Genomic DNA, 15,962 nt, shown 5'->3' with positions numbered 1-15,962 from the left:
TCTTGAAATATTGTGTGGTGGAAAGACATTTTGTACCACGTACCTTGAAATGCAGATTATGCCTACTGCTCTGCTGCAAAAGAGCCAACATTTCATGAAATTGCTGCATCTTAATAAAGTTCCCGCTAAAGACTGTTGTTTTATCTTAGTGGCCTCCAGCTCCCCCGAGACACTCTAATAAAGTCAGGATACATTATCATCCAGGAATGAATGAAATGATGTTTTCTACCTCAACATAAATGAGAACCAGCACATTACAAAGAATAGTTATGACTTAAATTCTGATTCAGTTCATATTACAAGCTCATCCTGTATGACAAATGCTGTTTTCTTGAACACCTGGGATTTGCTGCTTTTTGCAATTATTCACTTTTTACACCAACAGTGAAAGTGCCTTTCATTGGCTAATATTTTCAGCTGCAAATAAAAATCATTTGAACTAATCTTGGTAAAGCTAAAGCTGGTTATGAGGTCAGATACTGCAAAAAACAAAACAAAAAAAAACAAAAACAAAGGCTGCTTGTTTGATATTTTAGACTTGAGCTTATATTTATGGACTGACTAGTCTGATCAGACACAGGTTTTATATGAGAACTGGCAATATATGAGTCACACAAGGTTTAAGTTGGCAGGGGCTCCGCTAACAACAAAAGCAATGGACTGCAAAATATGGACACCGCACTGTGCATTTAAAACCTAATAATTAATAAGGCTGGAGTAGCTATAAGCAGTATATGAGGATTGATTTCATATTAACAGTTATTACAAAAAGTTTTCAGATGGCTAAACACGTATAACTTTAGATGGGGACAAGATGTTTATGCAGTGGCAGTTCAAATGAGCAGAGAAACAGTTTGGGGCTAAAGGTGGCCGTAGAATAAATGAAACTTTCAAGTTCATTGTTTTCTCTGGGAGACTCTTTGAGTAATTGTCAGAGGAGTGATGGGCAGTATTAGTTGTATTGTATTAAAAGAAATGTATCTGGCCCAGCGGGCTTTTGATGAGCTTAAGGCTCATAGATCCCAACAGCACACATGCACTTAACTCACCGCTCACACTTTCGAAACTCTTCGTACTCCATCGTGACTCAGCCTGAGCTGCCAGAGGAGACTGTCTGATACCGTAAGCACTGCCGAACAATTTAACGGTGATGGGTAGTGTTGGGAGAGTGTCTCCACTTTGCTCTGGAACTCTGTCCCACAATTTCCCAACTTCAATATTGAGGCACTTTCAAATCAGTAACGCGTGTTCCTGAGTCTGTGTACACACTGTGCTCAATAAACCTCTTGAGTTATATAGTGCAAACTGTCTGTACCCCAGAAAGAATCAGGTTTGTGAGGAAAAAATGAGGATTAGATGTTCTTTGTCAAAAAGAAAATACAGAATCTAATGTGTGTGTCTCAGTATTGCTTAATGTGTGTGTTTAGAGAGCCTCAGGTCTTCGGGATGGCACTGTTCTTCTGCTCCCACTTTAATTGGCTGCTGGCCCCTTAGCCTCGCCTGAATAGAGAGTCATTTAGGGACCTTTCACTCTCATAGAGGATTGTCGGTTGCCGCTGCCGGAGAAATTGCATTCCTGTTTCCATACAATGGCTGGTCTGAGTTGGAAGGGGCACGAGTATCACTGTCATTATCATAACAATGGAAGCTAATTCCACTGCCACTAGCACCATTCTGAAACCCTCTGCAGCACCAGCTTATCAGGGGGCACCATGAGACCAGCAGGAAGCTGCGCGAGCAACGAGCATGAGGCAAAGATTCACACATACTGAGCACGCTCTCAGACAGACGCAGGCACATTCAGGACTCACACTCTGCTTAGAAAGACTGTCAGAGATGTAAACCAACACATCAGCAAAAAAAAAAAAAAAAGTTTATTGGACAGCACGTCTCACTGATGGCACACAGTGTGGCTGAATATTTCTCTGCACTCATGTTATCTTTTCAGAGGCAACGACTTTTTTCATGTCATCCCTGAAACAATGACTCTTTAAATACCAACTTTAACCGCTACAGCTAAACACTTCTTTAACCCTTAAATGTCTGTGTTGGAGCATTAGCTATAGGTACAGGTATACTAGCAGGATTAGGGCTGTGATTGTCTGTATCATGTGTATGTAAAACTGGATGTGCTGCATACTTGCAGAGAGAATATATAAAATATATAAAGTAGAAATTGAAAGCTTAAGGACATTTGTAACTATTTAACCCTGTGTGCTTATTCGCATTAATTCACTGCAGGCTGATTTGACCCAGTTATATTGCAGCACTGATCCCATTCTTCCATCTGAGTGTATTATTTACCAACCAGCAGTATCTTCCTCTGCTAATTCAAAAGCCATCGTGATGTCAGACCTTAGAGTCCCCATTAAAAGCTCACTGACCCGATCCACATTTAAATCACACACACTCATTTGCATGGTTATGCCTGTGAGGCCGTTCATTTCCCAAATGCAATCTTTCTCCCAAACCTTTGTCTTTCCTTCGAGTCTCTAAACTTCCATCGTACTTTAAGCTAAAGTTGAGGTAGAGCATGTTTAACCTGAACCGTAAAAAGCAAGTCTCAACTTCAAACAAGTATTTGAATGACGAAAAGGTCCTCATATTTCCTAAACATCTTCATTCTGATGGTGATGAGTTTGACAGGTGCTTACATACACAGCTGGCCACGTATATGAGGATATAAGTACCCCATGTTGGTGCTCTAGAAGAGACCATTTGAATTCACTATCTGAAACCATTATAACTGTGTCTATCTATATATATTTTTTCTAAAAGTGACAACATTTTAAAATTATTATTTGCTTTTTTAACATTTAGCACCCAAGTGGCCCAAGATACAGACAGCGTGGAGTCACATTAAAATCCAACAAAACAAGGAAAAAAACATGAAGAATAAAAATAATTTAAAAAACACACCCAGAGAAATAATTAGAAGAGACTCACAGAAGCAGGCAGGGGAAAAGACCACACACACACACACACACACGACCAATTAATCACAGGTGGGAAGAATTAAGACACAGCAAACAGAGGTAAGAGCAACAAAAACAAACAAGTAAAGAAATCCTTTCAAAATTCAACAAAGGTAACAAAGAAACAAAGAGTAACCAAGAATTAAACTCTAAATTAAATCAAACTATGGCAAGAAATGTCAACCTCATGGTTATGTTTAGAATTTAGGGGATGACCAAAGCTGTGAAGGTCTTCCTCGGGAGATAGTGAATCATTGATGTTTGCTTAAAAACAATCCATGCAGATCCAAAACGTACCGAGATGCCGTAGCTTGGATCAAAGTGACCACCTAAATAAATATGCCTGATTTCTGTAAGCGAGATGAACAGAACTCAAACTCAAATTTGCTTTAATGTTGGCTGAACACATGAGTTTCCAGGACAGGTGAGGAAGAAGATATTTTAAAAAGTGCACTGATGCATGTGAGACTTTTCATTCCAGCTGTGGCATAAAGCCATTTCATTGTAAAATACTTGTAAATTATTTAAAGCACATCTAAACCTAACCGAATCCATGTACAGTATTGTGCAAAAGTCTTAAGCACCCCCTTATTTCTTTTATTTTGCTTCAAAGGAGCCAGTGGTTTTGAGCATAAGCTCTCCAGTTGTTTTTTGTTGTTGTTGTTGTTTTTGTTGTTTTTTTGAAGGTCTGAAAGTGCATGAACACTGGTGCCTTTTTCAGTCATTTTCAGTCCTGTCCGATCATGTATTATCCTCTCCAGGACCTCCCCTGGACCTCAACATTATTGAAGCAGTGTGGGATCATCTTGACAGAGAACTGAACAAAAGGCAGCCAAGGTCCAAAAAAGAACTTTAAATGTCCTTTAAGAGCCTGGAGAACTATTCCTGAACACTACATAAAGAAATTACAAGGAAGCCTACCCAAGAGAGTTCAGGCTGTGTTGAAGAATTAAGGTGTTCACAGCAAATGTTGACTTTCATTAACAAATTCTGCCTCACATACTCTATTTTCATGCATGTTTACACATATGTCAAACAGTCACTGCATCACACGTATTTCCTGCTCTCCCAGTAAAAATGGTAGTTAAAGAGATTTGCACAGTAAAGTACTACAACAAAAGCAAAACATTCACCAACACTGGTGGCTATTGTCCCAGCATCTTAAAATAATCACACCTGCAGTATTTCACCCCTTTGAAAAATCCAGGTCACCTGCTGTCCTCCCACTGAGCAATATGCTCTGCATCTGTTAAAAGAAAAACATGAAATATAAAAGAGATTCTGCTTGTTGTTCACACAAAAAATGTCGCATTTGTGTTATAATTCTCAAGTTATCCTTCGGTTCTCTTCAGAAATGATTGTAAAGTCATAAATGTTTAAGTCATGAAAGAGTTTCAAACTGTGGATACGTTTTCATACATAAAAAAAACACATAGACACAAGTACAAGCGGTACTGTGGAGACACACAACTTAGTGTCTGCTCCAGGCTGTGTGATATCCACTTATCATTTTATTACCAATTAAAACAACACAGCAATAATGTCTGGAAATTAGTCTGATGGGCTGCAGGGCTCTGTGCACTTATAATCAGCTTAATTTATGCTTGTAGTTCTTTGTTGCTTTAGTGAAATTTTGCTTTTATTTTGAGAGGAAGTGTGACAACGTTATTGATTGAGGAAGAATATTTCCATAAATTTAGCTTTGTTAAAACCATGTAGGACTATCTGCTACAGACACAGTTCAGCAGCAAGCTCTCCTTTGATCACAATTTACTAATCATGTTTTACACATTGTACACAAAGGAAAAACAGAAAGGTGGTTTGTAAAAAATCACATCCCTGCAACGAGGACCAGATTCAGAGCAGATCCATCATTCAGCTGTGAGTAATCAATAGATTACACAGCAAACACTTGCAAAGACACACTCAAGTGGGCAAAACTAAACATCTGCCACCATCTCATTTCTCATGATCAATGTAAGTGCATGTGTGTGTGTGTTTTCAGACACTGAAGGCTTTTGTGGAGCTGAGGAATATTGATTACTCAGAGCTTCTTGATGGTGAGCACTGAGTGCCATTGATTTAGACTGAGAGGCAGGTGTGAGCGGGATCACATGGAGATTTCTGTGTTTTCACATCATTACTGGACACACTGGATTAATATTTTACACTTCACTGAACATCAGTGACAGAGGCAGTGAAGTAGGAAAACTAATTGCCTCGACACAGTGCAGCACAGCATGTACAAGAAGCAGAAACCAAAATTGTAAAGAAGAGGCCATTTTTAAATGGAAAAATGAGGGGATGTCCATTCTGCTACCTAAACAAACAAACTATTATTGAGCTCTCTTTATATAGATTTTTTTAATATTAAAATATAATATTTATTTTTCGTTATGTCAAAGGATCACTTATACCATGTGGCTTAGAAGATAAAACACTGTCCTTGAACTGCAACGTAGCATTAATCTTATTACAGTAATCTCTCTTAAATGTATTAAAATGTCAAAAAAAAAAGAGTACAAATTACAAAGTAGTCAGTGTAGTGAATCCTTTTATAATAGCACTATAGGCACTGAGGTTTTAGGACACACAGATCTCTTTCAAAATGAAGACTGCCATAGGAGGACAGTACATTCTCATTTGCAAATCATCTGTGGACAAACAGCAGTTGCTTTTGAGTAAAATTAATGTGCAAAGATTTCATAGTTAAGAAAAAAAGAAGTGTTCCTCTCAGGTTAAGCTTTATCTCTGAATAAAAAATGTCAAGTCTTATTTTTTCTGAAATTCTGTTACAATATTTTTAGGCAGCCAGTTGTGCAAAAATTTAATCTAGGTTTTCATCCATACCGTGCTGGCAAATGTATCTGTTCAGTGTTTTACAGCGCTGGTCATTCCAGTTGAAACCACTCGATGCCTGCAGCTCGACACAGTTTCCAAAACTGTAAAGAAAAAGAGAAGCTGTGAGTGGACTAATGTGAAGGGTTTGTGATAGATACCAGAAATGGTTAGCATTATGCACTGCTACTGAGAGCATGGACAAAAGAAGTGATTATAATTACAAAGGTTAAGGAAACAGAGGGAAACAGAGACATCTAGTGGCATTAATGAGGGATGCATGTCAACTAAGATCACTGTTTTTTCTATTGGTTAAAAACTGGGTTAATTAATTAATTTGAAATAAAAATAAAGAACTAAAGTAAACAGAGGGGGGAGGGGCTAAATTAAAAGAAAACAAACGTCCAAACCCACCCCCCAAAAAACAAAACAGAGAAGCAGATTTTTCCACCTTTCAGGAGAATTGCTTTGTTTGTTTTGGTCCATTTCCCTCGGCCGTCTGTCAGTAGCTAATGTCTCATTCTAAATGGGTCTCTTACCCTTGGTTGTCAGGCTGCCCAAAGGCAAAGCTGAAGTATTTGGGAATCTCTCCTGTGTCCCAGCGAAATGAGTCTTTTGGAGGTTTATATGTCAGGCCTGTGGAGTAAAAACATGCTGTTTTATCTATGCACCATTTCAACTACATCCATACCCATAGCATGTCTAAATAAAAAAAAAACAGCAAGTTAAAGTGTCAGTGTTTTTCAGTGTTAAAGATATAACTGATATATTTCATTTATATTAATTTATAATACAAAAGAGTACCTATCCAGAAGTTTTCAGTTTCAAAGTCATTCCTGGTGAGCTCGTTGCTCGTCTCCAGCTGACTAAGATAAAAAGCCAGAATGTCCTGAACCTTCTGATTGTGGATTTGAGCCAAAATGCCTCCTTGTTCCTGATGGTTTACATAAGAAAAAGTTTAAACTTGGTCTCTGTATGTTGTTTTATAGAAAACTCGATGAGGCTCCTTAGTGAGGCGCACACACACCTGACAGTGACTTTTAGCCCCATAGTAGGTCTCAACATCAGAAGACACCATGAAGCAATTTCCATCTATGATGAGATCACAACTTTGAAATGGGAATTTCACTTTCTCTGTTGGGACACAAGCACATAAACTAAAAATGAAGAGTAATAACACTGACCACCAACTTCAAATCAGACAGAACAGGCTTACACATGCTTGGGAACAAGCACAAATTTCCTTACTCGATTTTATCGTTTTGATTTTATATACTGTTTTGTTTGTTTGTTTGTTTGCTTGTTTTAATCAATTTTAAATCATGCTTTTTATTTGTTCTTGTTTCTAATGTCTCTGTAAAGCACTTTGAATCACCTTGTTGTTGAATTGTGCTATACAAATAAACTTGCCTTGCCTTGCCTTACTCAGTGGCTTCCAGTTTCTCAGAAATAAAGTGATGTTGTCATGTTTCGGCTGTGTACAGGCAGGAGAAGGACCCAAACGCAAAACTCACGACAATGAAATTAAACTCAAAAAGCTGCTTTATTGCAGAATGGCATGGAAAACTAAACTGGAACATGGATGACTAACACACAGGGAAACACAGCCATGAGGGAGACTACGACACTGACAAAGAGAAACACAGGGCTTAAATACACTGGGAAGTAACGAGGGGAATGAGACACAGAAGGAGGGCACAGCTGGGAGAAATCAGGACTGACGAGACAAGCAAAGCAGGACGCATTCACATAAGACACGGACCATCAAAGTAAAACAGGAAGTATCACACAGAGACGCGAACTTGACACAGTGGAGACAGCAACTAAGAAACACAGAGACAAACCATAAGGCAGAGGTCTAAGAACCAAAATACACAGAGGGAAATACTCAGCTTGGAACACAAGAGACTAGACTGGGAGTAACAAAAGACCAACCATGAGAACATAATGCACAATGCAGAGTAACAGAAAACAAGAAACTCAAACATGCAAAGACACACAATTAAACAGAACAGAGGGGACACAGAGAGACATGAAGGGCAAGGGATCAAAACTAGAAGCCATAGAATAAATCACACACAAGTACAATAATACAAAAATCACAAAGAACTAAAAACGCTGGGTCAGGGGACCCAGGACCGTGACAGATGTACACTAAGGTATTAAAGTGTCTACCGGTCTACCTGATGAGATCACAGAAAATCCCCTCATATCTCCTCTAAAGGTCAATGATGAAACCATCAATAAACTACTATAGTATCCTTTACCATGTCATTAGCAGATGGCATTTCTCATTATGTGTGTGGACTATGTGGACGAATTAAAGCATTTCTTGGTTTCAGAGCAAAACTTGATTAGATATATAAAAACATAAAGAACCGTTGGTCAGTGACAATATTAAAACCACTAACTGGTGAAGTAAGATTTTCTTGTCTGATTCCACTGGCAAATGTCAAATTGTTGGCTCTATAATGCAGCAGGACAATTGGAAAAAAGATTGAGCATCTCAGGAACTTTGACAAGGGTAAAACATTCATGGCTTTCAGGCTGTAGTACACGCTGACTGTCCACCATCTAAAAGCACCTAAAATGTAAATGTAAGTCACATTTTTAAAAAAGCTGTTGCTTTTGATAAAAATGATTAATTGCACTTTCATTTATATCAGTGAACAGTGTGTGTGTGTGTGTGTGTGTGTGTGTGTGTGTGTGTGTGTGTGTGTGTGTGTGTACTGCAGGCATTAATTGTCCTCTGGATGTTCATTAACACATACAACCAGCCTAAACTTTGTTGCACATTATGTCGAGGTGTGATTAAAAAAAACCCTGTGGTTTGGTCGACTTTTCTCTCGGCTGCTTTCAGTGTAGTTGCTATTATGAGATCTCTCAGTGAAAGCCTCCTTTAACACGGGTCTTTGTGCTCTAACTCATCTGATGTGTCAGATAGGTTATCCTTTCCTTGTCAGGAAGTGCAAGGAACCAAATCTTGTAACTAGGGAGGGCACTGAGGGCATACTGTGTTTGTGTGGCCATAAAGCACACTCTGTACTTCAGGTCTTAACTGAGTGTACTCTGTCAGACACCTCACAACAATAAAGTGGAACTCCGTGACGACAGTCTCACCCTGGGGGACAAATTCATGGTGCACAACCTATTAAACCTACCAACGCTATTAGCCTTTAACCCACTAACGTGTTTCTAACCTTGCTCATCACTTGAGATGCTGCATGTGGACTCGTAAACTGAAAACTCCTTGCAAATCCAATCAAGCTCTCATTAACACCAATGATTGTCCACATAAAATCAGATAAAATGAAATCAGTCGTAAACAGAAGCTAATTTTTGCTGACTTTACAAGTCTGAGGTCTGTGATGAAACTGCAAAGTGGACAGTGCACATGCTCAGAATGGGACTTCCAGGAAGTGATCAAAGAATAGCAGCATCTTTGGAAGCTGTCTTAAAAAGATCCAAGAAGAGGAAATTAAACTAGTAGATCAAATTTAATTTTCATTATCATTATTATTATTATTATTGTTGTTATTATTATTAGTTTTGCCTTTGTTTTATTTTTATGGTGCTGTTCCTATATATATATATATTTTTTATCACACCTTAGACAGCCCTTTGTGCCAGCGATCACTTTTAGTACAGTAACCTTGCAACACTGTAACAAACATGTTCAGGAACAGATGGAGAAACTTTACAGGAATCTGAGGTGTAGACTCGATCCCCAAATTCTCCAGATCTCATTTTGATCAGGCACATGTGAGCTGGACAAACTAATTTTAACTACGGAGACCACAACTCACAATTCACAAGACTTAAAAGATGTGTTGCTAACATCTTGCTGACTGATACCACAAGTCAGCATCTGACATCCAGTGAAATCCATCACTTGACAGCTTAGAGATTATCAGTCAGTTCAACTGAGACCTGCACAATATCAAGCAGGAGGCCTTACTCTTGTGGCAGACTGTTGCATACTAAAGCACACTTCACTTACCTGCACACTCAGCACCCCCATAGCCAACAGCACACAAGCAAGAGCATCCCTCTTCTTTGAAATGTCCGTGCACACATTGCACATTGCACCGAACTGAAAAACACACAATAAAACAGCAGCATTTTTGCCTTTGCTTTCTCTTTGTACATTAAGATAAACAAGGACAGCACACTGAGAATGATATTTATGACATCAGCTGTTGATAATTGGTACCCTGGCAGAAGCGTCCAGTGAACCCGAGGTCACACTTGCATTTGCAAGAGGAGATATTAAGATGGCCGTGTTCGCCACAGTTCATACGACATGGGTTCTTTGGAATCTCTGATTAGAAACACAAAAACATGTAGGCCGCAAAATGAACAACTGGGAACTGATCATATTAAATATTAAAGAAAGTTTGCTGTCACTGAAAAAATACAACTATAAATACATTTTGTGTGTGTGTTTGTCTTACCACATAGTCCGCCTACATGGTCCCACAGTCTCAAACAGCCAGACATTGAGGAGGTGCAGAGAGAGCAGTACAGCCCTGATTTATACGGCATCACCAGTTGACCATTTACCTCCCAGTTACCCCTGAAACATGAAAATATATGCAGCAAAAAAATTGTGTTTTCTAATAATACTTTTAATATTTAGCTTTTTGGGAAAGCAAACTGTTACCCAGGATAGTATGCACAGACAAATATCTCCCAGAGTTCTCCATTTCTCCAGCACTGTTGGTTGGCACAGCCCACCTGGCTTGAAGTAGCCCAGACCAGCTACAAGACAAGAGAGGATTTGGACACACAAAACAGCATTTTTATAGGCAACAGAAACTGTATGCAGCTGTGGGACTTCATATAAACATGTGTAAGGTTTGTATATGCTGGTGAATACCTGGGTATAGTGTTGACAGGTGGCATTTTCCTTACATCGGCCGCTGGAGTAGAGAAAATCTTTTCCTTCCTCGAACCAGAAGTCAATGATGTCAGAAAATGAAGCAGCACCAACAACAGAAAGATGTGTGTTCCAGCCAATATGGCTGAAAGACGAGGAGTGTTGAAGGAAAGGCTCTTTGTGACACAATGTGGCTCTCTCCTTTGCAAGTGTAGCCAACTCCTCATTCCAGTCCTATAGAAAATTAACATCCCCATTATTCTGCAATAGAGTGGCATGGGTTTCAATTTCAACAGTAAACAAAGAGACACACAGATAAAAGGCTAATGCTTCCAATCTCGTCTCTGTTTTTATGGTCCTATGGTCCTAGGCAACTGGCTAACATAGGAGGGTCATCAGAAAATGCAGCTCAAACAGGCCCTTTGTCTTGTTTACACTGTGTTTCTCTGATTTTTTGTTTATAATCTAATGCATCTTATAATCTAAGATGCATTAGATTATAATATTTATAATTTATTTATATTTATGTCAGACTTGATCAGTATTGTCAGTATTTCCTACCAAAAGTTCCAAATAAACTACTTTGTCTTTTAAAAAGTGATGCATATCAAGGCCATCTAAAGTAGGTTAATTATACACAATGACTAGCCAGTGTCAGCTATCAAAATTACATGGTAAATGGACTGATTGTTATATAGCAATGTTCTACTCTCCTGGAGTACTCTACACAACACGCCACATTCACTATCTTCTATGCACTTACTAACTACCATTCATATTGCAAAATACATAAAGGCCCCAGGTAGCTGGTGAGTTCGAACCAATAACTTTCTAGGTTTAAGGAGACTTCTATTACTTCTATTACTATCACTAGCATCGGTGCTCTGTCCCTTTCCTTTTTGTAATTTTGGAATAAGAGGAATTGGACAAAAGTTGTCTTTTTGCAGATTAAGCATGATGCAGAAAACAGTACCAGAAATCCTCAGTGGGGTTTCAGTGAATAACTGCCTTTATAGAGTGACTCTGTTCTCATACAGTTAGGCATCAGACAGGCTTTATTCCAGGGACCTGGCAAGTTAAAGATCGGCTAATATTGAGAATATGTGTCAGAAATGTGCCCCTCATATACCCTTTTTAAGCACCTAGAACAGTTAAGAGCTAAAGTGCACGTGTGAAAGCCATTATGATGTACTTTGGAACTATTGATATTGGGCTGGCTGTTGTTCAGGAGATAGAGCAGGTTGTCTGGTGATTTGATACCTGGCTTGCACATCAAAGTATCTTTGGCCAAGATGCAAATTGTCCCAGATGCATCTATTGGAGTGTGAATGCTAAATTTGATAAAAGCGCTTGTGTGACTGAGTAAATGAGTGCAGTAAGAAAGCACTTTGGGTGTTCAAATAAAGTGCTGTATAACAGTCCACTGATATACATAAAACTCTTTGTTATTCTGGTGCAAAACCATTAGTTTGCAGTAGCAGTGTGCAATATGTCTACCAGAACAGGAGTGAGGGATCTTATATCGATGTGTCTGCTTGGCTGGCTCTCTGATCTCATGCACTGCTAAGACTGCACTACCCAAATCAATCACAGGGCTTTGTTAAGAGTTGAGGCGTGAACTCAGTGAGCACAGTCCATGGTTAGCTACAATCCTGACGAACTTTAGGTCAAAGAAGAATGATTCAAATGTCCACAATCATTTTTTAGCCTAAATGACAGAGATTCCTGTTTCTGCTTGTATTTCTGTCCCTCTGTTCTGTTCATAATTAGTACAGATGGAAAATCCAAATCTGTCTGAAATGTCAGACTGACAGGATTTTCAAGACAGGTTTTCCTGGTGTAACTCTGCTGTGTAGTGTCAAAACGCTGAGGCCTCTTGAGTTCATCATTCACGCTGCTCTCTGATGTCAGCCAGCCAAAGCCTTTGATGACGGAGGGCTATTAGATCACTGGGTAATATCTTTCATTTTGAAGTGTGCCATTATGTATCAGCGCCTAACAGCATGAACAATTTATGCATTTCAGCCTTCTTTGTGGCGCCAACAACTGTTATATTCAGGTGTTTAGTAGCAGTAAAAATACAGAAAAAATGGAATTGCATCTAAAGTTCAGGAAAATGGTTCCCTCTGAAGCTAACTACATTAAAATAACACGTTGGACCCTTGGGTATAGTTCTGAGAGAGATTAGTAAGATAAAATCTCACAAACAGAGGTCATGATTTCCATATCAAAAGAGACCACTAAACTTCAATATCGGCCTCTTTGAGTGATGGTATGACCTCAATACTTCTTAGCCTAAAGAGCTCAAAGAAAATCCGCCGACAGGGCACTGGGTGAGAAAAGGAGGAGCATCATTCATTCTTGGAATATTGGTATTTTATCTCATCCTGAAAGCAAAGCCTAAAGGACCATATAATAATCACTTCAACACAATCTCACCATAATACTTGCTGGTTCATTCTTGTGCGGGAGAGGGGGAAGAAAAAAAGTATATTAAGATATTCGCAAACACAGGCGAAGCCTTGAGCCTTTTAACGTTTATCAGTAAAGCTCTTTAATAATGCCTCTTCAGCTTGGCAAAGCCTTCTCTGAGGGTTTTCATGGGGAAATTACCTGTAAAACCAGAGTTGTGAATGCAAAGTGATTATCCACATCCTCTTTTTCTCATTACTGCCTTATCAGTTGCGAACAGTTCTCTGAGGCTGAAGAGCAGTCGAAGAAAAGGGGCTCAGTCTGTACGACTGGCTTTGAGGATGTAATCTATGAAAAAGTGACAGTTTGCCCTGGCACAAATCTCATATTGGGCCCAAAGGGTATCTAGTACACAGTGAGTTTCATAGTCCTTCATTACCTCTCATAATCACATACATGCAAGAGAGTTGTGCAGATAAGCACTGTATCAACTGATGGAGTAAGACAGGGAAACAATTTAGCACTGCTGTTTAGAATTTGCTGCACATTCAGAAACATTACTCATTGTTTCTCTCGAAACATGCTGTTATTGTCATGTTTACAATAGACCTATCTGTTGATCATTAGAATAAAGAGACAAGTGAAAAATGTTGCTTAGTTACTTAACTTTAGTTGTCTAAGAAATAAACTTAGTGACCCTGACAAACTTGCACACACCCAGTTGATATTGGCCTCATTCTCATTTCTGACGCTATCAGTGAGCCTGCAGCAGAGCAGAACAAATTGTGCACTAACGCTACTATTTCACACCGCCGAGACTATCAGCACTACAAAGGAAGACAGCTCGACCCCAAACCCTGCTGTTTGTGTGGTCATTCGGTGAGTTTACTTTTAAGAATTCAAATTATTTTCAGTGAAACAACTGTGGCCACTGATCAAAGCTGCCTTTTCTGCACTTCAGCGTGTCCTTTAAATGCACAGGGACCTCAGTAACCTCAAGAGTCCTCCTAAGTTATAGATGCTGTCATGGGAGAGTCACACTTAGCTGATTGAGCACTCAGCTCGGACGTGCTACCTCATATCTTCACACATTCCTGATCAGTGTGACTGACACTTATGACAATTACTGTTTTTCTGGGCCTTGGGACTGAAGCTGCAGGCTTACTTAATGTTAGAAGCATAACAATTAAGTTTACAACCTGCAGCTAAGTGTTTTTCACACAGGAATGGGAAGAGAAACAACAACAAATGACTAATGTTCCTTATTAGGAGAAAAACATGAGCTGCATAGGAAGACCAGGCAGTCTACCCACACTGATTAGTTTACGTGAGCCCACACTGTTAACAAAAGCGTGATGTTAAACTCAGTGACAGCAAAGGCACTATTCAAAAACACACAGAGGAGACAGACAATAGGTGCCACAAACCATTTTTTGCATGTTAGCTGCCATGGGTTTGACCCGGCTGCGCAGTCTATTGTGGTGAGCAACAATCTGTGAGTGCTCCTTCACCCCGAGCCCTGGAAGAAGATACAGATGGTCATTAACTATACTTCTACTGCTGTCGCTGTGGCAACTAAATGCAAATACACTGGAGAGAGACAGAGAGTAAAAGTTTGGACTGTAAAGTCTATCACATCTACACCCTGTAGGAGTCTGTAGGTTAAACACAAAATCAATCACAACACATTTTAAAACTTTTTGACACTTATTGAGAGAATTCTTTGTCATATGAACGATCTAAAACCGTTTTAATAATATAAACGTGCTGGCAGCGTCTCTAAACAACATGTGTATGTCTGCTGATCATAGTGTATGTAATTATGCTATAAATAAACGCTAAGAATGTGTCTACTTCTTATGTTAACTCAAGTAAAACAGTTAACTGAACGTATTCCCAATTCTCCTTACTTTTAGCACTTAGACAAGCTAAAATAAATGCTATATAATAATCTAAACTGGGGCTGACCACCTTAAATCTTTGTTTGTTAGGCTGTATCATGAGAAAATTTTACTGCACTGCTGACTTTGATCTGTTGATCATCAACTTCACATCTTACTGACTTAATTTACTGATATTAGATCTAAAAACATTTTAAGAAAAAGTTAAAGAGAAGCCTGTTTAATTCAATTTAAGCTAATGCCACATTTAATATAGAGTTTAGTAGTCAGCAGAAATTTACATTTTACTTCTAACTACTAGATAAAAAATTTGAACCTTTATAACTGAACCTGTCCTTTCAAACACCCACTTCACAGCTGCACTTAACCAATCTAAAATGTGTGTAAAGTGATCACTCTCTACTGGAAACTGTCCCTTGTGGCCACCTGACTTCTCTCACAACGCTAATTGTGTTTACCGGTGGTGGGGAAAATCCGGAGCTCCGGTGTCTCTGCCATGATCCAGTTTGCTGAGTTAAACGAGGGCAGAAGAAAGCAAACGACAAAAACATCCAAACGCCCGGACGCTGTTACCGACCCCATTGTGAACTCCTGCAGCGTCTGCACCAACAGTGGCCACTTGCTCTGCTATCCTATCCTGCCTCCCTGCCCCTCTCCTCCCTCTTTTATCCTCACCGGCTCAAGTGCTTTCACCTCAGGCTGCGGCACATGCCACTGACTATTCAAAGAGGAATTTACTAATCCTACAGGGACTGTAGACACAGTGTAGATTTTCTATGCTGTTTCAATATATTTCTAAGTAAATATTCAAATTATCCCAATTTTAATTTGTGTTTAAAGCATACTGATCTTTCAACAGGTTATAAAAGTAAGTAAAATAAGTCATCTTTTCAAATCCATTAAGCAGACTGAGCTGTCTTTCCACAGAACTTAAAATGAAATGATTATATTGCAGTT

General features: G+C 39.1%; 1 protein-coding gene across 1 annotated transcript; it reads right to left on the bottom strand.

The window, feature by feature from the left end:
- Positions 1-1,841: 1,841 nt before the first annotated feature.
- On the bottom strand, positions 1,842-15,624 carry LOC113022092 (C-type lectin domain family 18 member A-like). The gene is made up of 12 exons (XM_026167180.2): positions 15,464-15,624; positions 14,532-14,623; positions 10,693-10,926; positions 10,477-10,574; positions 10,268-10,389; positions 10,027-10,134; positions 9,814-9,906; positions 6,841-6,947; positions 6,618-6,747; positions 6,353-6,449; positions 5,826-5,917; positions 1,842-4,221 (listed from the first exon to the last, which is right to left on the bottom strand). Exons 1-12 carry the CDS (start codon positions 15,585-15,587, stop codon positions 4,184-4,186), a joined length of 1,335 nt encoding a protein of 444 aa, XP_026022965.1. The 5' UTR covers positions 15,588-15,624; the 3' UTR covers positions 1,842-4,183.
- Between the last annotated feature and the right edge of the window lie 338 nt (positions 15,625-15,962).

Source organism: Astatotilapia calliptera, chromosome 1 (genome assembly GCF_964374335.1).
Source record: "Astatotilapia calliptera chromosome 1, fAstCal68.1, whole genome shotgun sequence".
Classification (NCBI taxonomy): domain Eukaryota; kingdom Metazoa; phylum Chordata; class Actinopteri; order Cichliformes; family Cichlidae; genus Astatotilapia; species Astatotilapia calliptera.
The sequence above is the reverse complement of the archived record's forward strand: the minus strand, read 5'-3'. Positions and strand labels throughout refer to the sequence as shown.